The 27,107-nt window shown below is 41.5% G+C and overlaps 3 protein-coding genes across 3 annotated transcripts; all 3 read left to right on the top strand.

Moving 5' to 3' along the window:
* On the top strand, positions 1-7,994 carry alpi.1 (alkaline phosphatase, intestinal, tandem duplicate 1). The gene is made up of 11 exons (XM_037469718.2): positions 1-147; positions 714-842; positions 2,744-2,859; positions 3,408-3,582; positions 4,285-4,457; positions 4,626-4,760; positions 4,849-4,924; positions 5,240-5,374; positions 5,518-5,709; positions 5,952-6,068; positions 6,791-7,994. The coding sequence occupies exons 1-11, from the start codon at positions 54-56 to the stop codon at positions 7,063-7,065; spliced, it is 1,617 nt and encodes a 538-aa protein (XP_037325615.2). The 5' UTR covers positions 1-53; the 3' UTR covers positions 7,066-7,994.
* Positions 7,995-8,950: 956 nt separating this feature from the next.
* LOC119216988 (intestinal-type alkaline phosphatase-like) lies at positions 8,951-14,226 on the top strand. The gene is made up of 11 exons (XM_037470264.2): positions 8,951-9,097; positions 9,864-9,980; positions 10,668-10,783; positions 11,412-11,586; positions 11,945-12,117; positions 12,493-12,618; positions 12,742-12,811; positions 13,040-13,174; positions 13,377-13,568; positions 13,675-13,785; positions 13,944-14,226. The coding sequence occupies exons 1-11, from the start codon at positions 9,022-9,024 to the stop codon at positions 14,216-14,218; spliced, it is 1,566 nt and encodes a 521-aa protein (XP_037326161.2). The 5' UTR covers positions 8,951-9,021; the 3' UTR covers positions 14,219-14,226.
* Positions 14,227-14,363: 137 nt separating this feature from the next.
* ankle1 (ankyrin repeat and LEM domain containing 1) lies at positions 14,364-23,860 on the top strand. Its single transcript, XM_037470263.2, has 9 exons — positions 14,364-15,383; positions 15,800-15,952; positions 16,260-16,365; positions 16,501-16,624; positions 16,883-19,126; positions 19,434-19,602; positions 19,974-20,136; positions 20,291-20,423; positions 20,841-23,860. Exons 1-9 carry the CDS (start codon positions 15,319-15,321, stop codon positions 21,005-21,007), a joined length of 3,324 nt encoding a protein of 1,107 aa, XP_037326160.2. The 5' UTR covers positions 14,364-15,318; the 3' UTR covers positions 21,008-23,860.
* Positions 23,861-27,107: the final 3,247 nt, after the last annotated feature.

The following is a 27,107-nucleotide window of genomic DNA, read 5'->3' as shown; positions in this document are numbered from 1 at the left end:
GAAAGTCGGCTCTCTGTCAACCTCTCCAACCTCTCGGGTTGTTAGGATTAAAGATGCCAACGGCGAAATGCACGGCCAACCGTCACCTGCTCATCCTTCTGGGCCCCATGCTGTTGGCTGTCGGCCGGTCCGCTATGGAGAGCCAAGGTGAGGAGACGACTGACTTACTATTGCTGCCTGCGGTTGGGGTATTAGTGGCATTTTGTGGGCAGACAAATGGACGTGCAAGCAGGTAGCTTCAACCTTGGAAGGGGTGAGTGTGTGGGGACAGACTGTGGTTGAGCACTGTGCACTGTGTGGATGCATAGGAGCATCTGTTAGTATATTTTTGCCTGTCACTGCCTATTTATTTAAAATATGGGGTCGGCTGTTTGTCTTTCTTGTTGTTTTTGTGTGCGGCAAGAAAAAAAAGTTCCAACTTGAAGTCCTTCACTGTGGCTCCCAGTGGGCATGAATGAAAAGTGTCTTCATGGCCGTATTTGACATTTGGACAGCTCCAAATGTAACTTGTAACCCAACATTAAATATAATTCAAAGTTTTAGAAAAAGACCGAGACGCATGAGTGAGCAGGCACCCACACAAATGCTTGAATTCACTTGAGGCTTTTATGTACTGAAGTAGTACAGTTCCAGCCATGCAGAGACCAAGGTGCAAGATCTCCTTACGCATCCAGATTCCCCACATATCCATTTGTATTTGTGTTTCCACATAGCAGCACTGTATGAACTTGAAAGGGAACCAGCCTATTGGGATGCTCAGGCAAGAGCAACACTGGATGCTGCCCTCAAACTCCGCCCTCGGGAGCACCAAGCCAAGAACCTCATCTTGTTCGTCGGCGACGGTAGGTTAATGCTGTCATTATCTATTCCAGCAAACATTCGACATGGACCTAGGTGTGATGTAAATCGGAAAGAAAATAGGCTTTCTTCTTACAGCGTCAATGACAAATACAGCTCAATATTCCATGCATGACAGTGCTCAAGCGTCCAGTGTTTAATGTGCACAGAATGGAAAGAGGGAAAGTCGTTTGGAGAGCGGACTGTGAGTGACTGGTGGTGCAGGTGTGAATGTAGATTTGTGGGAGTTGGTTGTAGAAACACTTTGGACAGCTAGTCTATTAATCGAATGCTTAAAATGGATTAGTGAATCAGGTAGCAAATACATTAAGCACAGGGATCTGGTTGAACGAACACTTCGTTTTTTTATGAGCGCATTTTCTTCCACACAATATTAACGAAGCTAGAGCTTGTAGTTTTAAATTTCATGTCTTGCATTCATTTCTTGCTAACTTTCTTAGCCTTTTTTAACACTGCTTATGAGCAGAATAGTGTGAAACCGACTGTATGATGCGAGTGTCGCCACATGGGTGCTTGTGCATCCGCATCCTCACATTATTCAATCAAAATGTCAACCCATCCCTGTTATAACCCATAACACATTGTGCCACAGAGTTAGTGCTCAGCACCTTCATGGTGTATATTAAAGGTATATTAGACAGGAATCCCATGTCCAGTCACATTTTTGACCCACTAGAAGTTTGTGGTTTCGATCTCTTTACTTTGTATTGTGGTCGGGCCTTTCTGGGCCTTGGCAAAGAGCCTTTAGGCTCCACATGGAGGTGTAATCCCTAGCAAATAACAGTGTGCAGGGTCTGCATCACTGTGTATTCCCCTGCTGCTACCGTGCCTCTGCTGTGTACAGAGCAGCTCTGTATACCGAGCCAAACGCACACAAACAAAGAGGACAGGATGAAGCTTGCGGCTGAATTTCTATTTTTCATTTTATTTCTTTGATTCACTGCTTTGTCCCAGTTAACTCCGATCCTTCCCCTCATTTACTCTACAGCTTGCTAGACCATCTCATTCACTTGCTCATTTGAGTGTTTTCTGTTTCAAAAGTAACCGTATTCAACTCAACCTGGCATTCAGGGCAATCAGTGACTGTAAACTGTGAATTGTTTCCAGTTGTCGAAACTTTCCATCCGGACTGGATTTGATTCATAATTCATAATTCTTCACAGTAATTGTCCTGGGTGTGGTAAATTTACAGCTGGTGAGGCACATATATTTTTTTGAAAATGGAGCTGGTTAACCGAACATATATTGGAGCGTCTTCCTGTGAACCCCTAGAATGTCTGCTTTAAATCAGATGTCATAGTCATGTTTCTGGGTGGTCTGGGCTGAGGTTTCTGTGTGCATCCCTCCAGTAATGCCCAGAGCATGTTCTGGGCTTCATGACTATGATGTCAAGGGAGATTGCGCAACTGTGCCATGGGCTTCGGAAAGTATGTTTTTCAAAGTCAGGAGTGAACTACAATACTGGACCACAGTAAGAGATAAAACAGGTCGCATAATTGTTTAGAAAATCAATGTTGACAGATTTTGACATAGTAGCCAAACTGTTAGAAGACATGTTTGACCAATAGTTGTCTGATTACATGCCCGCAAGAGTCGGTCTCTGTCATGAGTTTGTTTGAAAGTTTAGTTCTCCTACAAAACAAGTGCCTTAAATGCTCTATCCATAAGTGGATACATTATTGTTGTTCCTTCAATCAGTCTGACACATTTACAAATATTGCATCTGGATTTTAAAAAAAATTTCACAGCAGGACCGTGTTTTTGGCTTCGTCAGTTTCTACAAGATCCCATTCAAAATGTCAGTGGACTGAGATGGCGAAGCTGAAGAGCCATATAGATGGGGCCTATCAGTGACATTGCCTGTAAATCATTGTCTCCCATGCAGGAATGGGTGTGTCCACAGTGTCGGCAGCTCGAATCCTGCGAGGTCAGATGGAAGGCAGATCGGGGGAGGAGACAATGCTCGCCATGGACACCTTCCCGTATGTGGCCCTGTCAAAGGTGACATTACGACACATCAGGCTGATCCAATTCAATAAAGATTGTAGTTAAATAGTGCGTCTACTGCGATATGATTTGAAGGAGCAAATGTGAGTTAAGCTGCAAAGTCAGTAAAATGTGACACATTGAGAGAGAGAAAAAAAGAGTGATGTGTGACTAATGAATGGTGGGTCAGGGGCTGTGTGCGTGTGTATGTGTGTGGTTGTGTGTCCATTTTATACATGCTTTTGACCTTTAAAGCGTTGCGGCTTGCTTCGTGCCATCCCGCTCCAAACTAAATCATCAAAACTTGTGTAAAGGCATTTGGTTAAAAACAACACTTTACCTGAAAATGCTGACATAGTGGTAGAGACAGGTTTGAATCAGCTTCAGGGCCAAGTATGATCCCTAAATTATTATGGCTTATAAGTAAGTGATAGTTTGAGTGAGTCTGAGTATTGAGCGTGTCTCTGGGGTCTAACCTGTAGTATCAAAAATGGAGACACTACTTGAGACACATGATTATTTCTGTCATTTCCAATCAAGGTGTTTGTGTTTGTACTCCACAGACCTACAGCGTGGATAAGCAGGTAGCAGACAGCGCCAGCACTGCCACAGCCTACCACTGCGGGGTGAAGGCCAACGCCAAGACAGTGGGGCTCAGCGCTAACGCAGTGGCCTACGAGTGCAACACCACCTTTGGCAATGAGGTCTTCTCGGTTCTACGACGTGCTAAAGCTCAAGGTAAAGACAACCGTTGGCCCCCGGCTGAGAATGCTGGGTGTGGCGTGTGCTAGAAAGGGCAACTGGTCTGAATTGCATTCTTATCTCAAGATATGCAATGACTATATTGGCATTAAATAACATGCAATCAATACATTTACTTGAGCGGCAGTAGCTAAAGTTCAATGTTCAGAATACGTGTACTTAAAAGATTAATACATTAATAAAGATTAATGATTGGTTTTGTGAATGATTTTACACTTTAATGTCCACCATTAGAAAGATTAGAAAGACCCGCTGTATTTACGTGTGCTATGCATTATTTGTTCTATGATCTGCATTCATATTAATACTGGAGTAAAAAGTCTATCGAGTTTAAATTACACAACTTTTTTGTTTTTAAAGTTCAACTTCAAAGGGTGGTACCGATAACACAAAGTTATATGTAAGAAAACGTTTTGAATGAATGTATTAAATGTATTTCTAATTTTCACACATTCATCTCCGTAAAAATAAGCCTTGCTAGTGAAATAAAAGTCGTACAGTTAACTTGAAGCTCTCTCACCTCTTTTAGATGGCTTCAGTAGATTAAGAGGAAGGTTTGCACTTAACATGAACCACTCGTTGATTTTTTTGTAGTGAGCTTGCAAATTAGCTTTCACGTTGTGCGTGATTGCCTTTACAGTTTTGCCTCTGATTGAAGTGTCTCTCTGCCTTGTCCAGGTAAATCAGTCGGTGTAGTGACCACCACCCGTGTCCAGCACGCCTCTCCAGCCGCTGCGTACGCGCACTCCGTCAGCCGCAGTTGGTACAGCGACGCAGATCTTCCCTCCAGCGCCCAGCAGCAGGGCTGCGTCGACATAGCAACCCAACTGGTTACCAATGTTGATATTGATGTATGTGAGAACAACACCGTCAAGCCAAACAATGACATGAGTATTCACGCATGAAAAATAGGGTGAAAGAACTTCAATTCTTGGTAGTTTAGTTTCAGTCAACAGTTTTGTGAAAACCATCTCCAAAGATCAGCATAAGCCACTAAACATAATGATCCCATTTTTAAGGTGATTCTGGGGGGAGGGAGGATGTACATGACGCCGAAAGGAACTCCAGACCCGGAGTACCCCACCTCCAACTCTCGCAAAGGGGACCGCAAAGACAAAAAGAACCTCATTGACGTGTGGCTGAAGGCTAAACCAGTGGGTTTCATTTACAGTGATTTCTGATATTTCAAAAATATTAAGCATTGATTCAAAGATTGAAGTGTATTCTGGTTTGAAATTTCAGAACAAGAAATCTCACTATGTTTGGCACAGGAAGGAGTTTGATGAGATTAATGTTAAAGCTACTGACCGGCTAATGGGTGAGTATCAACACAGGTAGCAAAAGAATCACAATATACAACAACATAGGCACACTATGTACATTAACACACAATATGCTAGCTGTTGACAGGTGAGCTTCTTTTCGTTTCAGAAACCATCTCAATGGCTTAGAAACAAGAGGAAAATAGTGATAATGTGGGATTGATTTGCGAATACAATTTTTTTATCTTTATGAATGTACAAATGAGCGGCTAACCCATTTTCCCAAACTGTTCTTTAAATGCGGTAATACCACTGTACGTTCTATTTTAATTCTGTAATGCCTAAGAAATCCTTCTTTTGGTTGGTTCCAGGTCTGTTTGAGCCAAAGGACATGAGATTTGAAGTTTTCCGGAACAGAACGCGAGACCCCTCCATTGTGGAGATGACAGAGAAAGCCATACAAATCCTCAGCAAGAATCCAAAAGGATACTTTCTGTTTGTTGAAGATGAGTACTGCATGAAACGTCCTCTAACATAAACTCTCATAAAGCTCGTCATCCTTTCAGCCACTTTTAGAATGAGTCCAGTGTAGTGCGAGTGAGATGTTTCGAGGCAGGTCTAATTCCCTTGTTTTGTTCTCTTGTGTTACGAGGGAGAATAGATCATGGCCACCATAGTGGCATTGCCAAATTAGCACTGACAGAAGCTGTGATGTTTGACCGAGCCATTCAGCGTGCTGCGCAGCTAACAAGGGAGTATGACACCCTCACCGTGGTTACTGCCGACCACTCCCACGTCTTCACATTTGGCGGTAACACACCTCGAGGGAATCCCATTTTCGGTATGGTTCAAATGAAGAATTGTAATCAGATACAAACTGTCATCAAATATATAAATTTTTCTAAAATTACAGATTTTATACATTCATATATATATTGAGGATGTAACGCAATATTTGATATTGTGATTACGTATTTTGCAACTTTTGTATTTGTCTCTTAAAGTACGTCTGAGTCTGCGAGATTTTTAAGCCAAATATGTGAAAAGATACCTCAACCCCTTCTGCCATTTTTTGTCCTTAAGGTCTGGCACCAAAGAAAGCTGATGACAAACTGCCTTTCACCAGTCTCCTGTACGCCAACGGCCCCGGCTACGTCCATATAAACGGAACCAGAGGCAACATCACAATGGTGGATTACTGTAAGCACAGACTAATACATTTCAGATGTTTCACTCGTCCGGGTGTACAGACAGAGTAAGCCAATGTGGTTACGGCTGACTCACGCCTGTGTTTTGCTCTGGAAAGCAAATATGAAACATGACGTCCATGGCGTTGTCGTCCTCTGTTCTGTTCTCAGCGCAGACCGCTATTTAGTAAACATAACTGTACTTAAAAAATAGATGTTAGTATTTATTTTTGGTCGGCAGCAAAGATCCAGTTCCTCCGCCTCTGGTTCTGCACCATTGGCTTTAATGTTTGCATGAGTGTGTCTACTGGAAAGTCAAAAAACACTACTGCCCAGGGTTGAAGTACCTTTTAAAACCCCAAATCTTGTCCTTTTTAAATGGACCAGAGGTTATGTTTTTTTGGCATCTTGGGTACACAAGCATTTAAAAGAAAGGGATTTCATTACGTATTTCTGTGAATAAATATGAAGGATTATAAGTCAGCATCCATACTCCGATAAAGACAATGTTAGTTAGTTAGTTACTGTAGTTATTTTGTCCACAATATGGATTTAAAAGTGTTAAAAATGTTTCAACGTGGATGATATATGACCCAGTCAAAGTGAGACATCATGGTTAATTTATATTGACATAGTCTATAACATCATCTGTTTTATATTGGCGGTTTATGGTCCAAGCAGAGAGTTTCCTAAAAGTGTTTATTTACATTCTACAACCCACACGTATCTGTGCAGATGATGAGGAGTACATGCAGCAGGCGGCTGTCCCGCTGGATGTTGAGACGCACGGCGGGGAGGATGTGGCCATCTACGCCAAAGGCCCGATGGCTCACCTCATTCATGGGGTAAAAGAGCAGAACTACGTGGCACATGTCATGGCCTATGCCGCCTGCTTGGAGCCCTACAAGAACTGCCCTCCTCACCCCCACAGCCACACCTCAAGCGGGTGTGTGAACCCTACATCGAGCCTTCTGGTTGGCCTACTTAGCTTCCTCTGGTTACTCAGATGACCCCTAACACACACACACACACACACACAAACACGAATACTTTGTATGCATATAGCAATACAGACACTTGATGGATTTAAAATGCATTCAGTACATATACACACAATCTTTTTATTTACACAGGCTGATCATTCAGAATGCAGGGACAGACAAATACAGTTAGCAACCAAGAGTGAATCCAAAGTGCAGACTTCAGCATGTTTGTAGTATTCAAATACAAACTCACAAAGAGTCAGGCATTGCAGGCTGCAACATCAACAAATATGCAATATAATACGGAACGTGACTACTAACTTGCACTATTTCTTTTAATAGCTTGATTTGTACTCTTCTTATTTTTTGAATTTATTCTTTGTGGGCACTGTCGTTGCTCAAAAGCTAGTTAAAATGAACTAGGAGCAGTAATTTACTATTTCCATGCAGTATTATGTGAGGCTTTACCTAGAATAACTTGAAACAAACAGACCAACGGCTCACTGTTGAGCTTGTGGACATTTAGACACACAGCTGCTGACGCACACGATCGTCATTGTCCGCGTGGAATAAATAATTATATGATGGCGAGAGAAACCTGAACTACAAGCCACCATGCCGTACCAAGCTGCCACACCAAAAGACCTTACAAGAACTCATGAAGAGACTGTACCGCTTTAAGGAGTGAAAGATATGTAACAATTATTTCTTTTTTAATCATGTTTGTATCTTCACCTCGTTGGTTCCAAATAGTTCATCTGTTCTCTTTCAGACTTGATATATAATCTATTTAGATTGTACATGAATGTATTTGTTTCAATGTCTTTTTATACTGTTTTCTAAATGTTACTTAAATAAGGATACAAAAAAGAAACGTTTTTTTTTTTAGTCCTTTCTTCAATTTGACATATTGCCAAAACATCCATAAAGGAACATGAACATTTAATGAAAAGCAATTGGGGGTCCATGGCATCAACAGAATAGAGCAATAAACAGGAGAGTTTAGTGCATTCCTGCATTAATTCATACACTTCAATCTCACTGCTCCCACAAAAGTCATTAAATATGACTCTTTTCTTTGCTCTCCACATACTGTAAATACTGTTAAATACTTACAAATAAACAAGAAAAACATTTCAAAAACACAAAAAAGTCAAACCTGTATATTAACATATAGTATATACAATATATATATATTGTGTCTGGTGGTTTTGGTGTCCAGTGCCCTATAGCGTCTACCAGAGGAGAGGAGACTGTCGTACCACTCTACTGCACAGTGCTACGGTTCAACACACTTCTGCACAGCGACTCACATCAATTCATTCAAAACCGCAAGATGAACAGAAAACATTGGGCACGTCATCACCTCGGCTGCCCATCTCTGAATCATTAAGCCGTGGTCACTGAAGCTAAAGCGCTTATCCGTACCATCACTACTGAAAGCGTGCTTTGAAGTTATTTACTCCACCTAGACAATAAACCGCTCCATGTCTTCTCACATTATACCGTCCTCTCTCAAACCTGCGTTTTCGTAGCAAAGGTCTTGCCAAAAGTTGTCAACCTCCAGCTACAGGGAGACTCCACTGGTTGCAGAGAGAAGTCTGAAATGACCCTGCTTACTAGTTGATGTATAACCTTATGAAAACATTGTAAACAGAGTTAATGGTCACAGTGGTTAAATTCAAGTGTTGCTAAATTCAGTGCGATTCATTTTGCATGTTATGACCCTAGAAATGTACTAACACAGCAAGGTATACTCTAAGGCGGGACCGCTAGTGTTTGACCAGTGCTAACCTCACCTAAACCAATAAACAGATAAATAGATAGCTGGATAATTAGAACACAGTGTCGATAAACAATTATGAAACGTCGTGTCCGTTTCCCTGTTGCAGGCTGAGAGGCTCCTCTGTGTACCCTTTGCTCCCTGCTGACAGCTATAAAGAAAAAGCCCTTCTGTGCCTTTTTTGAACTTTCCGTCTCACCATGGCCAACACACGTGAACTCCTTTTTGCTGGATTATTGATTCTTATTACAGTGCAGTTGACTTTGTCCATTTCAGGTAAGAACTATACACACTTCTGCTGTTAGACAAAAATGACCTGTCTGCATATTTAAATGTTATGTTATACTTATACAACTGGATTTCAAGGACAAGGACATGCCTGTTTAGGGAATCAGAAATCAGGAAACATTTACTACCAAAATATGTCAGACACACATGGAATTTAACTTGGCGGTTGGCGCATAACAGCAGACAGTTAGAAAATGTACAACAGGACTAAATAATAAAATAAAATATAATGCTAAGAGTTAGTATGTAAGGCTAAACAACTGTTAGTGTGGCGGGAGGTCTTGGTCCTCATGGACCTCAGCCAGGTTCTGTCTGGGGTGAGAGGGGTAGGCTACAATCAGCTCGCTTCAGAGTCCTGGAAGCGAATAAGTCCTGGAGAGACGGCAGATTGCAGCAGCAAGTACATGAACAGTGTAAAAAGTTATAGAGGCGAAATAGTGACTTGTTCCAGTCATTTCATATATAACAGTGTGTCTTTAGAAAGCAATGACTGAGCAAGGTCACATAATCAGCCTAAGTTTTTTACTGCCATTCACTTTAATGGTATCTTGTCCTCTATGATTATTCCAGCATCATTAGAAAAAAGTCAATGTTATTTATGACTTTGTATTTCTTTTTTTCTAATGGATTTGATGTCTATACACATGCAATACAAGACAAAACAAAAGTTAAATAGAAATCACCTGGTGGGCAGATATTTAATCAAGCCACTTCTGATTGCGTATAACATTGTGTGATCTTTCCTGTGATCTAGAGGAGGAGCTGCATGCCAGCTACTGGAACAACAAGGCAAGACAGACCCTTCACACTGCTCTGAATGTTCAGCGGAGTCTTAAACAAGCCAAGAACGTCATCCTCTTCCTGGGGGATGGTGAGTCTTTCTTCAGCATCAAAGCGACATCTTTAATTTAACATTTTGTTTATTGAGGCAAATTTATGGTTACTGCCTTCTGCCTTCGCCAGAATCCAACGGTTGATAACAGCATGTTTAAGATTGTATCAGTCTTTTGGATTGATCATTAACATTTAATAACCCCATAAGTGACAATTTGACCTTTAGCAAATGACACTATTAAGAATCTATGCAGATCTGTGGTGAAATACGGTACATTTTAGATTTTCAAAGAAACGTTTAATCCAATGATCACCATAACACCATAATGACCTCCTAAAATAATATAGACCACAAGAAAAATAATTAGCTTTTTTGGCATATGTAGTTCATAACATTTAATGCAGAAAGGAATTAATACATTATTAATGGTTGCATCTGGATTGTTTATTTGCAGTATTAGTTGAAAAGATTCCCGAAGCTCTGACAAATGTTTTGTTTTTAAGAAAATTAATAAATAATATAATCAGGTTAGTAAAGGCAAAAGAATTTGCATTTGCTTTGTATTGTCTCCACTACTTGAGGTTGTAAATAACTCAGATGTCTGTCATCACCTTTAAAAGTCTCCAGTTAGCTGAGCGTCAAGGCTTCATGGGGCACAATGGCGACCCTGTACCTGCCTGGCAGTTTTATCATAAACTCAAGTGTGTCTCTATTTGATTCCAGGTATGGGACTACCGACAGTGACTGCTGCCAGGATCCTCAAAGGCCAGTTGGCAGGGAAATCCGGGGAGGAGACCAGTCTGGTTATGGATACCTTTCCTCACGTGGCCTTGTCTAAGGTCAGCCCACTCTCTCTGACACATTCAGACTGCTGTGTAAAGGCAGGATAACATGCATGTACTCGTGTTGAACATATCAGGAAATAATCAAACATGCCGACTCAGTATTATTAAGGGAATTTGCTCATGTAAAGGAGATAAAGTTTTATCCAGCTATTAACAGAATGCAGAAGTCAGTTTGGCACAAATGAGAAATCAATAAACTGACCTCAAATCAAACCACATTAACAAGCCAAACAAATGTTTTCCTCTTTTGCTGAATGTGAAGAACGATCTTAGTTTGAATATAAAGAGGCTGTATTTTGAGTTTGGTAAGGCTATCAACATAATTGTGATGCAGCCTTTCAGCAGCCCTTCATCATCCTTCACACTCTTGGCCTGTAATACAATTTCATCAAAATTCATCACATGCCAAGGAATCCTGTAATGCACACTGTGTGTCAGCATGAACAAAATGAATAAAATGTGTCTTCAATGCGACTTTGAAACCACTGAATTAAGTTTAGGCAGGTAAAATAAGGACAAAAAAACACAATAAGTGCACTGCTTGTATAAGTCTTGATAAGCGCCTGAGATGATAAATACTCTAGCAAAAAACAATTTACGTGAATATCTTTTGTCCCTTCAGACGTACAATGTGGACCAGCAGATGCCAGACAGCGCTGGCACAGCCACAGCTTATTTGTGTGGTGTGAAGGCCAATTACGGAACCTTGGGTGTAACTGCCGCCACCCCGAGGAGCAACTGTGGGGCCACCTTTGGGAACGAAGTCGAATCGGTTTTGAGCCGCGCTAAGAAAGCAGGTAGGATCAGCTTCACACAGCTTTGCTTTACTACACTGGTTTCATGCTCTCATCCTGGCAAGATGAGTCCCTGCTTACGTGTTCTTCACTACACCGATCAGTATTACTCTGTACATACGTTCTTGCTACTACAAGAACGTACTGTGTGGGTTAGGGTTAAAAAATGCAATGTAAGTTGCTTTGGATGAAAGCATCAGCAAAATGACATGTAATGTAGGCTATTGTGGCTTGATCTTTTTTAGATAACATCTCATAACCGTATATGTATCCATGTCAATATATATATATATATATATATATATATATATATATACACGGTGTAAACAAATATTGACCACACTTGCTGTATGTGTTACAGGAAAGTCTGTGGGAATTGTGACTACAACCAGAGTGCAGCACGCCTCTCCTGGTGCAAACTACGCTCACACTGCCAACCGGGACTGGTATTCTGACTCCGACCTCCCCCCTGAGGCATTGCAAAATGGCTGCCGGGACATTGCTTTCCAGCTGGTTAATAACACCGAGATAAATGTAAGTCTTAATATGAAGGTAATTCTATAAGCTATCGAGAGCAGTGATTCAATACAACATCTATTACTGGGCATATATGCATGTACAACTCTCTAGTAATAAAGTAACACCTGTCAGATGAGCCAAGAAAAAAAGTTAGTCTAGTTTTGTGGATTTACTAATTCTGGGTTTTCTATGCACTGACATTTTCTTTTGTTGGAAAAGTTAAACCAATAAGTCTAGACCAATCCATATAAAGTAAAAACGTGAAATGTTAACATTTGATTTGATGAATACCTTGCAATAAAATGAATGAGCATAACAATGGTTACGTGAATCTGCTAAAAGCTTAAAATACATGAAATATATAACTGTCACTGTGTCCTTTGATTGAAGGTCATTCTTGGTGGAGGTCGTGAGTACATGTTTTCAAAGACCACTAGTGACCCTGAGTATCCAACTAGAACAGGAGCCAGAAATGATGGGCTAAATCTTGTTGAAGAGTGGTTAAGGACAAAAAAGGTAAATGGTCACTCTGGCTGCTGTTACATTTTTTTATGAGTTGTATGAAAGGAGTTTCCTCCCAAAAAAAACACTTCCAAAAACTTCCAACTCATGTTTTTTCTTGTGTTTCATTACCTACAGAACGCCCGATATGTGTGGAACAAAGCAGATTTTGATGCTGTCAACCCTTCCAACACAGACTTCTTAATGGGTAAGAAAGCTTTTTCATTCCCCATTCTGTCATCAATTAATGATTCAAGACACTTCTAAGTACTTTAGAGTGCGCTCAATTTTCTTGCACAAATTGGTTTGATTAAACAGTATTTTGAGTAAAAATTAGATTATCTTCATTTTTATAATCTCATTTTTTTTGCAATGTTTCAGAAAAACTCCAAGAATGTGTTTCTCAGTTCTTTGAACTTGTTTTTTCTGGAATCAGGTCTCTTTGAGCCCAAAGACTGCCGTTACGAGTTGGAACGTGATCCATCCATGGACCCTTCTCTTACAGAGATGATGGAGAAAGCAATTCATATTCTCAGCAAGAACCCAAAGGGATTTTACCTTTTTGTAGAAGATAAGTCTTGTTGTTTTCTCTACATATTTCCCAGGCAGCAAAACACTGCTTAGTCTAGAACATGTCAATGTAACTGTCTCTGTCACACCATGGATGAACTTTTAAAAGTCAAACACTCTATAAAGATCAAAACAATCTAAAACCTCCCTTACCAATCAAATAAAATATATATGTATATTGGGTGCTTTCTTTTGGACTGCAAGCGGAAGAATCGACCATGCTCACCACGGAGGTATCGCCAAAAAAGCACTCTATGAGACTGTGGAGTTTGACCGGGCCATCGGGCGCGCAGCTGAACTCACCAGTGAGCTTGACACCCTGACTGTGGTCACTGCAGACCACTCCCACGTCTTTGCCTTCGGAGGGAATTCTGCAAGGGGAAACCCTGTTTTAGGTAAAATTCCCTCTTAGAATTTGACTCGCGATCTGAGCCGGAGGAGATCTGATGATTGAGCAACAATCAGACAATCGTAGATAACAAGTTGTCCTGTGAATTACAGGGGTTTCCAGGTCAAAAGCTAACGACAAAAAGAACTTCACCACTGCTGTGTATGGAAATGGACCAGGATACCGGAATGGAACTCGCCCTGATATGAATGAGGACATTTCATGTAAGTGAGACAAAGTTATTTAGCAGCTCCATCTTGTGGTGTCATAGCATAACTATTTTATTATCTTGTAGCCTCACAGCATCTATGGTGTCACCTATTGTAGAGTCTGTTGTGCTAGAAAACTACCATAATGCTCCTTTTGTCTTTCTCTTTCTCAGCGGGTAATGATTACCTTCAGCAGGCTCCTGTGCCTCTGGACTCAGAGACCCATGGCATAGAAGATGTAGCCATCTTTGCCAAAGGTCCCATGTCACATCTTTTCCACGGTGTCCATGAGCAGAACTACATTGCCCACGTTACTGCTTATGCTGCTTGCCTGGAGCCCTACGAGAACTGTGATCTGCCCCCACCCAGCCGAGCTGGAGCCATCCACCCCAGCCTCCTGCTCCTTCTGATGGGATTCCTTCTCCTCTCCCTCTCTTTGCTGGATTAGTCCTGACCTTTCAAATAGCATGTGCAATGTGATTATTAAATTAGAAGAATTTTTTTTTATTGACATTGTATATTCTGTGTATTTTTATAGTGGCACAATTTTGAGATAACATACCCTTCAAGTGATTTATTCTTTTTCCGTTAACCTTGTCAATCAACCACAATTTTGCTGTTATATAATGGTAAAGCTTTTAATTAATTGGTAATTTAATGATTTGGCAATGGATTGGGCCTTCCTATATTCTTCCAAAAGCTTGACAGAGTCATTGCCATGCAATGATATCCTCAACGAAAAAGTATATTGTAATAGGTTAGTATTATATATCTGTCACCTTCTATTAGTATGCAAATGATTTATTTTGAGGTAGTTTGTCAGTATCTTATTGCTGCAAATATCTTCATACATAAGTATGCACTCAACACGCAAGACACAGCTTTTATTGTGATGATAATACAAACTAAAACAACAAGTATGTATTTGCATTAAAACTGTTGAGTGAGCAAAACAACTGCAGTATGTAATTTATTACTACGAATGAAAAATTCTGAGATTTCTGATGGAAAACATTTTACATAACATTATGATCCGTAGTAGCTAATCTTATTAAGAAAAAAATGATTCCAACATTAGGTCGAAATAAATAATAAGTATCAAAGACTCTGATAAGTGGAAAAAACGTGACATGCCAGCATTGTCCAATCAGAGAAAGCAAGGGGCGGGACTTCCGCTTGATGCCAGAAATAAGGAGGGCTTGAAAACTTGGAGGGAATTTCAATAAAAACATTCGTCTTTTCCTCCAATAGCTAAAAATACTTGATAAACAATCGGTCTTTAGAGTTAGGAAACAACAGGAGTCCATCTCTAATCTGGTTAAGACGCACAACTAAAGATAAAACACAATGGCCGTTGGCTGACTGCGTTTTCAAACGCCATTATCTGAACGTTAGTTGACCGACTATGTTTCTGTTAGCTCTCGTCGTAGCATGCGCAGCTAATCTCGGTTAAAAAGTAAAACCCAGCGCTCGACTCGGCGATGGTCCAACACGAAATGTGCTGACACTCGACCCCAGAACATTGACACCGCGATACTGGTTTTGGTCATGGATCGAAAGAAGAGTAGGCTCGAGAGTCAGCTGTGTGAAGCGGTGAACGACGGGGACCCGAGGTGATCTCTTTGTGTTTGTTAGGACCTCCCTGTTGTTGATCTTACGCACATGTGTTTACGTAGCGTTATAACCATCTGACATGACTTTAACGTCATCCTAGTTCATTTCCTGGTGCAGTTGTGGTGATTCGTTAAGTGATTGTTTCAAGAAGTTGTTACTGCCTTTGTTTACATGTGATTGCTTCCTTTCCTTCTGTGTGGTTATACCTATATTATCTATTATAGAATGGATATAGTCGCAGATACCATCACCCATTAATATCCGTTACAAAATTCTCACCACCCAAAGTTTCTATTTCAAATAAATAAAGCCACCTCGTTGTTGCAGGACATCATGCCCTTTTCTAATAGAACACAGCTGGATTCCCCAAAACAACAGATGTGTCAGGTTGTAACAGATGTCTCTTGATCGGCAGGGCCGTGCAGCTGCTTCTCTCCCAAGGTGCTCGCCCTGACCTGGTGGCCAGTGAAGGGGTGGCTGCGATACATCTGGCAGCCGGCAAAGAGACTGAGAAAAACACACGCTGTCTGAAAATGTTCCTGCAACATGGAGCAGACCCCAATGTCCGGTATGGACAAAAGTAGTGAATCACCATGACACCTTGTTAGAGCATTTTACTCTTGACCCTCCCAAACAACTGCAGTATGATGCCTGTTTATTCTAAATTGTTTTAAAATGACTGGAAAAAGTATTTGGATCAGTCTGACAAATGCTTCATCTGGAGTATATGAACGTTGAATAGATTAAGCTTTTTAAGAGTGTTTTTGCATCCCATAACACCTGCAGCAACTTTCCATTATATCCAAAATGTTCAGTTATTTGGATATTTGTTTAAATATTGTCACTATTAGTGATGATGTAAATATTTCTCCCAGGGCATCGGATGGCCTGACTCCTCTTCACATTGCTGCACTGTGGGGGTGTTACCAGAATCTGAAGCTGCTCTTGATTAACGGAGGGAACCCAAACATTAAACACGATGTAAGCCTTTTTTTTAATTATTTTTAGTATTGATCTTTTCTTTTCTCCCATAAATGCTGCCACACCTGTGCTCTTATCAAGGCTTTAAGTGTGTCCTTCAGTTTGGTTTACAGCTGTTGTCCTTCGTTTCTTTAGGAAGGGCATACACCAGGGCAGCTTGCAAAGCAACAGGAGAATCGAAGATGTGCCCAGCTCCTTCAGGAGTACCAGTTAAGCTCCGTGGAAACCGAGGAAGACGAGTTACCTCAATTCCAATACTGTGAGAAAGTCTTTTTTATAGCCTTTGTTTTATCCTCGGTGACTTAAAACACTTCATCTGAATCCCACCACTTGAATGCAAAGTACAAAGTAGTTTTTTTGTAGTAATATGTATTCAGCCGGCCAATAGTTTAACCTCATGGTGGCCTGCAAGCAAATGGTCATGACACAGTAATGCTAGAATGAGTGATTGTTAAAGAATCTTAAAGTGTCCTTCCTAAATCTGGTTGAAAGATTTCTTTTTTTCTTTTCTCCACAGCTGTGTATTCAGATCAAACGGACACGTCCGTCTATCCTGAAACGGACTACAGCTTTAGTTCCCGCTCTTCCGTGATAAGTGACTTTGGTGAAGCCCCATTGAGCAGCACAAGGCGCTCATCCTTCTTCAACCTGTCCAACATTAACGGAAGGCCAGATTGCAGAGGATTATCATATAACACACTTTCTGATATGGACGCAAAGAGGCATCGCAGCCAGTTATGGACAAATCCCGCCTCGCATTGTGCGTCCGAATGTCCCTCCATACTATCAAGCACTCGTGTGTCTGCAGTGGGACCTGCAGCTGCAATGCCCACTTGTAAAGAGGAGGTCTTTTTTGACGATGGTCCGTCCGGTTTAAAAGCGAACAAACAAGGTGCTACAACTGAGGACAGAAGCTCCGCCTCTAGAAGAGACACTCTCCCAGTATTCTCCTGCAGGCAGGCAAGTCGCAAGAGTGTGAGCTTCAGAAACGATGATGAATATTTCCCTGTTTTCAGTCCTGAATCTCCTGAACCGTGCACTACGGGCTTGGCGTTCGACATGTCGGAGTACTCCGACTTCCTGGACTCCGAGCGCATGGCCACCGTTCTGCACAAGCAGGGCCTCGACGTCACATCGCCGGATCACGTTTACGTTTTCTGCAGGGAGAGCGGCGATGGCACGGTGGAGGACATGGAGAAAACGGTCGTTGGTCACGGCGCTTTGGCAGAGAGCGATGGCGAAGCGGAGGGCCAGTATTTTTCAGAGCCTCAGGTGGATATACCAGAGCAGCCGCTCCTTTCCCCCGCTAGCGCCGCGAGCAGTGGGTCTGGTAGTAGTCATTATAGTAGCTGCGAGAGCGAGCACTACATCAGTACACTGGACGCTTCTTTGCGCCCCGGGCAGCTTCCACTCCCCGCTGTGCATGGGGCCCCTGTGGCGGCTGAATTGGAACCTTGTGGTAGCCCCGTGCTGGACGCCTCGAGTGACGCCGCTGCGGCAGCCCCCCCGCGCGATGAAGCGGCCGAGATATCGCCGCTTCCATTCATGACCAGTCCTTTCGTAACGGGACGGACTCGCTCGAGGTTGAGTCGGTTCTCAATGAGAACCGGCAGACCTTCCGAGAGCCTCCTCAGCACGTCCTCTCTGTTTGAAGTGAACCTCCCGGCGCCGGTCCGAACGCGGCGCCATACGCCCCGGTCTCAGAGCAGGGAGGACTTTTACAGTTCACCACATGCGCCTTGTTGTACGCCGTCCTATTCGGGGAGGGGCACAGTGGGAGCAGCACATGCTGCTGATTGCAGGGACTCGCCATCCTCCACCCTCACAGCTGGTCCAAGTGTCAGCAGCAGCCAGGCGGACACGCTCATCCTCTCCAGAAGCGTAACCGATTCCACTCTGTGTGACACGGTCCTACTGGAGGGAAGCGAGGACTCGTCAATGGACGCCTACGAACGAAACCTTGCGGAGGTTGTGCAGGCGATGCAGGGCCACAAGCTTGCTGGAAGCCAGGATTGTCTGACTGATGATCGGACGAGCACGAGCGAGGCAACCACGAGGGATCCTCTAAATGCGGCTGCTGGCAAGGACAACCCGGAGGGCCTAAAAAAAGAGGACGTCCTGTTGACGGAGGACTACGACTCTCCTCTGGACTCGGTCTCATCCTCCTCCTCCTCCTCCAGCTCCACCTATTTCTCCCCAAGGAGGTCCAGGGAGGATTCCGACCTCCCCTGCACTCCAGGCACCGGGTGCACCCCGAGGTACAGCATGAGCCGACTGTCGTGCGGCGTCAGGCCGCAGCACCTGGCGAGCCTGTCCTACACCCCCGGGGGGCGGCCGCTCATCCAGGACCTGGATGAAGCCGTGGAGTACCTGTACACCGACTCGGAGCAGGGCCACGAGCTGATCGAGACCCACGTCCCGCCGACCGCAAACACCTCGCTGAGCTCCAGCATGAGCGCCAGCAGCACCGAGGACACCGTCCTGTACGACTGGCGCGCCGACCTGGCGCGGGCTGGCAAGGAGAACCGGCCGCCGCAGACGGCGCCCGCGAAGAAGGGAGGCGGCGAGGACAGGGTGCCGCCGGACACCAGCGGGATGACGGACCAGGAGCTGAGGTCGAGGCTGTTGGCGCTGGGGGAGAGCCCGGGTCCCATCGGCAGCCGCACGCGGCCCGTCTACATGCGACGGCTCCGTCGGCTGCTGCAGGAGTCCTCGGCCCAGTCCCCGCGTCCCCAGAGGCCATCGGACCAGCCACACACAGGTAATGGCAGGCTTCTGAACCTTTGGTTTGGTTGTGACCGGTTTAAGGAGGAGAATGGGTTTTTATTGTTGTTATATATTCCTAATATAGTATTTCTGTCCTTGTGTTGACTCTTTTAGCAAAGCGTGAGAGTGGAAAATGTAACTTGTTATTGATATTGAACCCTTTTGGGGGGGGGGGGGGGGGGGGGCGGTGGATTCGATTAGATGCACTGCACAAAAGAGGTTTATTGATACACTTATTATCCTTTAGCTTATCAATGCTGTGGCGGAAACAGGAAGTCATTTTCTTGTGTTACTCTTTGTAGATTTGGGCTATAGCCCGGAATTGTGCCGGGCCCTGCGGACCTTCGAGCTGCCCGATTGTCAGGCTGACGAGCAAGCTTTGTGCCAGCAGTTCGACCAACCGGATCAAAACAGAAAGTGGAGGGAGGGCCTCATCAAGTCCAGCTTCAACTACCTGCTGCTTGACCCGAGGTCTGCCGGCTCTTGATTTGTGATTTTATCTCTCTTCCTACGGCTCTCTGAGAATAGACGTACTGCCATTAATCACAACAGAATGCTCTGTTTAGAATAAAAAGCAGCTATTTGATTTTTTTTTCTTTCTTTTTTTCTTATTTGGTCCTGTGATCAGGAGAAAGAACCTATGTCAGTCAGTTGTCATTTATCTCAAATGTCACTGGGATAATCAAACCGGATTGAATGCAGTCATCAGCTACATTATCAACTCTTAGAAGATGAACAGAGATAAAACTACACTAGCGTTGTTTAACTCACAGTGTTACTTTAGGAGTGACATGTTACCTCGTCTTAATCACCATTTTTTTTCTTCTTCTTCTTTTCGCCAGAGTGACAAAAAACCTTCCATTCCGCAGTCAGACCATGACCCTACAGGAGTGTTTCCAGACGTTTACCAACGCAATATTTTATGTGGGCAAAGGGAAGCGCTCCCGTCCTTACAGCCACCTGTACGAGGCTTTAGAGTACTTCAAAGGAGACAAGACCTCCAAGGTAAGGCAACACACGCACACACACACACACACACACACACACACACACACACACACACACTGATCAGTCTCATCAGAGTCAATTTAAATGAATTGAATGCATACAATTCCTTTAGATAGGTCTCTAAAATACTCTCCCTTTCTTCTTTGTGCAGAAATTGTGCCCGAAGGTGCAGCACATCCTTCAGGTGTGGAAGGCGGAGCAGGGAGTTGTCTCTCTGCACTGTTTCCAGAATGTCATTCCGGTGGAGGCTTACACCAGAGAGGCCTGCATGGTGGAAGCCATCGGTGAGTACGGCCAGGGCTGAAACTTTGTATAAGGGTCTTCAATCACTCCTTCAATGCCTTTTCCATGAGAATGTTTTAAAGCCTATTCCATGTGACAAATATATTCATACCTATTTTTTTAATGACCTTGCCAGTGGCATTTAATAACCCGTCAACTGTTTTTCTACAAATGGCTCTGTGTAGCGGTGCTGCCTTGTTTTCTTTTTGAATCTGTCATTTTAAACAACTTTGGTTTTAATGGGTTTCATTATATAGCATCTTCCATGTATGTAGATAAACGTATGACAGTACCACATTCCTGTCAGCATATGATTTATTTGTTAAATGTTCAACAGCATCAACGATACGTAAACCCATTGAATTACTCCACTTCAGCGTGTTAAACCCCCCCCTTTTTTTATTCTTCAATGGCACCAGGCTTGAAGATGCTCACCAATCAGAAGCGAGGGGATTTTTACGGAGTCGTGTCCACCTGGCAGGTGAAGAAGAAGCGGGACCTAGGCGTCCACCTGCTCTACAGGGCCATGCAGATCTTCCTTGCAGAGGGTGAGAGGCAGCTCAGACCAGCAGACATCAGACAGTAGCACCTACCACTCCGGGGGGGTGTATGAACAACAGACAAATGAGAACATGCAGAGGAGGAACCACCATTTCAGGATACAAATGTACTATTTTTGGATTTGAAAAAAAAAAAATCAAGATGACAAGAAACCTCCTGAGATATTGTTTGTTATTTGTTAAATCCGTCATCTCAATCCATTACGATATACAATCAGTTAAGATCTTTTCCCTTGTTTGCTCCAAATATAAATTGTGTTTAATATAATGACTCGTTGCGTTGCTTTTAATCATCTGCCCAGATGTGACAACAGTATCAAACGTGGTAGGCTGCAAGTCTTTCAGAAGCAAAAACGTATGAACAGAGCAAAGTTTGTTCTCTGTAGTACTTATGACTGCTTCAAAATATAACTTATTTAAAGGCATTTCAGTACAATCGAATTGTCTTCACATTTCCCATACAAAAGTTAATTCAGAAAGGAAAAACGAAACAAGCTGTGAGTGTCATTTACCCAATAAGCCTGGTAGAGAATGACATTTTTCGTAGTGCTATTAAGATATGAGTTTAGCAGAGGCTGGAAACTGGTTCTTAGCCTTATAGGTTTTGATGGATAGATCAACAAAGATGTTTACATTTTTATAAACTTAATGTGAAATTTGCTTACGTCACTGGATTTCCATTTTCTTTTCTTGTGCTACTTTGTTTATGTTAAAAAAAATCTGCATTGCAGGGAAGCTGATGATTTGATAGTGTCCGATGCTGATAGGTATCTGTGTATGTGTACGCTTCTTTTAGGTGTGACAGTACAATTGTAGTGTAGAACTAGATGGTTGAGTTTTGTGCATCAGCCCTTTTGTTAAGGTAGGGAGACAGAACTAGTTTGTATTGCCACATATTACTGGTTTAAGGATGTTTTAACATTGTGTTTGATGCTAAATAGAATTCCATTTTTTTTTTTTGTATTTTCTTATTATCCCATGTCATTGTGCACAAATGTATTGCCTCATCATCATTTATTATCTCTCCAATGTAATGCACTTGATGAATTATCTAGGGACTGAACATTTTAGTAGACACAAAATGCATTAATATGGACTGTTTGTGAACAAAAATGTTTGTTTTAGAATTTTTTTTACACCCCTATCCCCAGCTTAAAGTAAATCAAAGCATAAGATCACGGAGTAAAACACCTGATCTTTGGTATTTACTTGTAATTATGAAAAGAATTTCATGAGATTCATTATCTATGATAACTAAACTATAAATGAATGACTTTAGGAGTGCATGGACTTTTCCCAGTTCTTATTTTTCTAAAAAGGCCTCATTGTGAGCTATGTTTGATATGTTTGATTTATTGTCAAAAAAATAAATGTATCATTCATGTGTCCATCATTTACGCAAACATGTTCTGCGGTGCTCTCTTTTCATTCATGCACATCCACTTTGTGTGTTTCTACTTATCTTCCCTCGACCAGAATATATAGTCAAAAGAAAAATACACTTGACACAAACATGCTGGTTGGATCGTTATCTGCTGTCCCTCTAGTGGACAAATTAAGTATTTTACTTGTTTTTCATTCAGTCTAGAATTGTACCTGTCACATAGTAACTAGTCTTCATTCAGCACTGCTTTGACAAACTACATGTAAATAGGTTATATGACAATTACCTCTCATCCCTTCAAGCAAACTGTTGGGACGTTGGAATCAGGGTGTAATAAGACATTTTGATGTTAACTCAATATGTCACAAATTGCTGTCTTGTTTGTATTTACACCATTGCCATCCCACACAGACTCTGAACCATTTAACAGGAACGTCTTTAAAGTTCATGAGGGGTCACAGGGGCACTTTGGGCCACCGTGTTGAGATGCATTTAGTTTCTTTTGGGACTGGCTTCTTTGTGCCTTAGTCCCAATAAAAAAATAAAGTCATAGTGTAGTATCTCATCAAAAATGTCTCATCTTCATTAAACTTTATTTTTGAGATACTAAAATATATATCCTTAATAAGTACCACATTTTTTTACATTGTATACTACTCTTTTTTTCACATGCTGTACTAGATGATTTCTTTTGCTACATTTACATTGGCTTTATAAACCGAAAGGTCACTAGCACAATGTGAACTAATAAACTTGTTTCAGGAACAAGTCTCTCAAACCGAAGGTCACGTAGTGGTCGAGCACTCAAGTTGCGTCTGGACATTTTCAGAGCAGATAAGACTCGAGATAAAGACGTGGGGTTTGACCCGCAGACTTACTGGTCAGTCTACATGGGTTTGTGACCCTCTCTCGGGCCTTTGTTTTAGCCACATTCCCTAAGACGTAGTGTAGCACCCAATTGTTAATAATCAACTGTAAGAAGCCTTTACTTGGTATTCTAGGCCAAGTCCTTGCAATTCCCTGTATTTTATTAAATATATAATAGATGTTAGCAAACGATGTACCTTGAACTGTCATATGGTCCATATCTCTCCGACTAACAGCAGTGAGGAGGTGTTCCCCGTCTTAAGTCTTTGTGCTGTGATGTCGAGACGTATGTTATTCATTCAGTTATTATGGAAATGACCACACAAATATATCTACAAAGGTATATCTCTGTCTCTCTATGTTGTGTCATTGTTTCATCAGCTTTTATTCAGTGGTTTCATGTCAAAGCACTTGGTATCATTCTGAGGCAGCACCGAGTTGAATTAATAAAGAATTACAACAAATGAATATCGGAAGAAGAGACAACCAAGTCCCGAAGATATCAGCGAAAGTCAAATCAAAAACAGTCCCCCCTGCATGCAGCTCAACATCCGATCGGCCAATCAGAGCCACGAGGTTCCACAAACCGACATGTTTTATGTTCTTAGAACAAATACATTTAAATCACATGATACAAAGGTCCTGGAAATAAACATATTAAGCCTGACGGTTTAAGTAAATTAGTTGTAGTTAGTTGCTTTCTTAAACTCTTTATTGCTGAATGGTGGATAAATGTTCGGAGCCCAATTTAAGGTATGAGCGTCGAGCGACAGCTTCAAAGGATCGATATCAATTATGTGAGCGATTCTGCCCTTAGAATTTTCTGTTTTTTTACATACACACTGTGACATCTGTAGCTTACTGTTATACAACATGACATCAATTAATAACATTAACTACTTTGGTATGACATTTTTTAGGACATTTTTTAATTTTGAAATTACAGATAATAAGACAAATACACAACTGGACCTACCTCTCAAAATATTTAAATGACAAAGGTTATTTAAAAATAACTTTACTCAAATTCAAGTTCACTAACAGCCCAACATATAATATTACATTTTTAGGTTATACTACCCAATTCACCTTTTTTTGTTGTCATGATATTCTCATGTTTTATTACATAATATAATATTTATATATACTGTAGTATGGTAATTATACATATATAATGGAATACAATAGTATGGTATATTACTCTGGCATACAATAGTATGCCATTAACATATTACAATTATTATCATGTCACATTACATATCCCATTAGACTGCCATGTTTTTCAACCTTCCATGTAAGTCTCTACTATAACATCTATTTACTTGCTATATGATTACTACCATTTTTATGACGTGTTAGTCCTACCACAGTACACTGTGACATTTTCATGTCATTCAATACCATCACATTTTTATGATATGCGAGGTTACACTATACTTTTGCATTTTTAGGGCATATTTGAGATTGTATATTATGATTATTTCATGACAAACTACAATACATGTTTTGTTGCATACTACAATGTTTATTGGTATTATATAGAATTACCCTTTCTAATACATTTCCATGGTATATTACTATGGTTATGTTTTTTTACTATAGTATACTATGACATTTTTTGGAATGATATAATAAGAAATATTTATGGCATACCATTCTATGACATTGTAGGATATTATATTACTTTCTGTTATGACATCTATACATATTATACTTTTTTATATGTTAGTGCCTTTTGTGACGTACCACATGGGCACTACATCCTACAGCACTATTTACAACACACTATTTAATTTCTATATTTATAGGGCATATCATTTGATTCACTTTTGAATCAGTTACATCATTGTATGATAGTATTATGACATTTTCTACGAAAAACTACATTTTTCTTTTTGTTGGTACTGTACTATGATTTCTTATATTCTTGTTCTGTAATTTGCAGTGTAATCTTTGCAACACAATTTTAAATGCATACCAAACTATGACTTTGTTTATTCTCCCCACTTTGAGATTTTTTTTTTTCATATTTGATATACAACAAAAACTATGAAAAAACGTTTCTTGGAAGCATAAGCTTGATTTGATGTGATAGCCGGGACTCTGAGCAGAAGTAAAAGGCTCTTTCGAAGTGTTGATTTGTGAAATGTCAGCCTTAAACAATTTTAGATATAAAGATGTGTTGATATTTCAACAAATTTCACATATTTCACTTCATGGCTTTTATCAAGTATGTGAATACGTTCAGCTGGTCCCCTTTGCATGCTTCTAATTCCACCAGCAATCAGGATCTCAGACTTGCTGTAGCGTATTATAGTCTATAGTTAGTTCAACAATAACTACTAAGTAATAAATACACTATTCATTCGTCACATTACCTGTCTTTTCCCATTTTTCCTCCTCTTCTCTTCTTTTACTTCCCTGGGACCCAGAGGGTTTTGATTTTTTTTTGACATGATGTAGGTGTATTTGAGGCGACATGATGTTATTTGTAAAAATAAAAAAACTTTCCGTTCCAGCTGTGCCACTAGCAGGCTTTGAAATTTCTTCCAGCCACACCAAAGAAGAACGATGTAAAGAAAAAGGACTCCCGACATCATTGAAGACTGGTGACTTTATTATATAAAATACAGCAATACAAGTAGCAGAAAGATTAGATTTTATTCCACATTAAATGAACAGGTGAGGATAAAATGACACACCTACCATACGATTGCGTCCTCGATTCGTCCTATCAAACAGAATAATACTAATATATTTGGATGAAGACTGACGGGTTTAGCTGATGGTGTTATTTTGAACAATATTTTGACACAATCATGACTTTTAATATGCAACTATATTTTTCTGCAAAAAGAAGCTCATGATTTTGGATCCTAATAGCAACTAAATCGGTTATTAGATCTACATTCAAAGCAAGCCATACTCTGCTTCTGCTTTAAGGGTCATTTTCTCCCAACTGTCTCTTTAATCTATACTACTCATCTTCAATCTCAGCCGACAGGACAATTCTCACTGCCTGTGTATGCCTGTGTTTGGGGGGGGGGAGTAGTCAGAGAAATAAACAACACCATCATCAGCATATCGTGACGCGATTCCTCGTGACGTTTGGATGAAATCTGGGACACAGTTGCATTCATCGTTCAGTGAGCTCTTCCACAGTTAAACCCACCGACAGCAATGAATGTTGATTGTGACCTTTGCTGTGGTTTGGGCTTTGTATGACATGGATGTAAGCCGTGCTCTTCGTGGGATGCTTCCTGGGGGTCTCTGGTCATTCCTGTGTGCGAGTTCCCTGCGTGGGTTTCAACCAGGTTTCCTTTCATTTCTGAGACGGCGAGTGAAAGTGAGCTCGCCACAGGGTACAATCAACGGTCGATGGTTTTCCCAAACATGGCAGAAACTCACCGACAGCGTTGAATGTTCACTGGGGCGAGCGCAGACCTGACGGTGACCGGGGACGACGGGCCGCTTGGAGATGCAGACGAAGCCGGCTTTCTCTGTGGTTGGAGAGGCTTCTCACTCGAATTCTCACTCGATCTCTCTTTCATGCTCTGAGTCATACTGATTATATCTTTTAAATTCCTCTAAATAGACACCTGATGGTGAATACATGTACACACTATACATGCATACGTCATGAACATCTAATGGTGCTTTTTGTCCTCATTCTTTGCACCTGGTGTCATTCACATACTTTACCTTAGAAAATTTGCGTGTGTGTGTGTGAGAGTAAAATGCAGTTTATCCCCTGTGCCTTCTCTTACTAAAGCGTCTTGCATTTAAAATAAGCAGAACTGGCTTTTTCTCTTCTTTTCTCTTGCAACGTGGTTGAGTAGTATGTGCACTGTTAACTTCCGTGACTGAGGGATCAG

The sequence above is a fragment of the Pungitius pungitius genome, chromosome 7 (genome assembly GCF_949316345.1).
Source record: "Pungitius pungitius chromosome 7, fPunPun2.1, whole genome shotgun sequence".
NCBI lineage: Eukaryota > Metazoa > Chordata > Actinopteri > Perciformes > Gasterosteidae > Pungitius > Pungitius pungitius.
Note: the sequence above shows the minus strand (reverse complement) of the source record. Positions and strands in the feature narration are given on the sequence as shown.

Bases quoted from the DNA above. Each gene is read 5' to 3' on its own strand.
- alpi.1 (XM_037469718.2), top strand. From the start codon at position 54: ATGCCAACGGCGAAATGCACGGCCAACCGTCACCTGCTCATCCTTCTG. The intron at 3,583-4,284 runs GTAAAGACAACC...TGCCTTGTCCAG, and splicing joins ACGACGTGCTAAAGCTCAAG to GTAAATCAGTCGGTGTAGTG. The intron at 6,069-6,790 runs GTAAGCACAGAC...GTATCTGTGCAG, and splicing joins CATCACAATGGTGGATTACT to ATGATGAGGAGTACATGCAG.
- LOC119216988 (XM_037470264.2), top strand. From the start codon at position 9,022: ATGGCCAACACACGTGAACTCCTTTTTGCTGGATTATTGATTCTTATT. The intron at 12,812-13,039 runs GTAAGAAAGCTT...TTCTGGAATCAG, and splicing joins CAACACAGACTTCTTAATGG to GTCTCTTTGAGCCCAAAGAC. The intron at 13,175-13,376 runs ATAAGTCTTGTT...TTTGGACTGCAA, and splicing joins ATTTTACCTTTTTGTAGAAG to GCGGAAGAATCGACCATGCT.
- ankle1 (XM_037470263.2), top strand. From the start codon at position 15,319: ATGGATCGAAAGAAGAGTAGGCTCGAGAGTCAGCTGTGTGAAGCGGTG. The intron at 15,384-15,799 runs GTGATCTCTTTG...CTTGATCGGCAG, and splicing joins GTGAACGACGGGGACCCGAG to GGCCGTGCAGCTGCTTCTCT. The intron at 16,366-16,500 runs GTAAGCCTTTTT...TCGTTTCTTTAG, and splicing joins ACCCAAACATTAAACACGAT to GAAGGGCATACACCAGGGCA.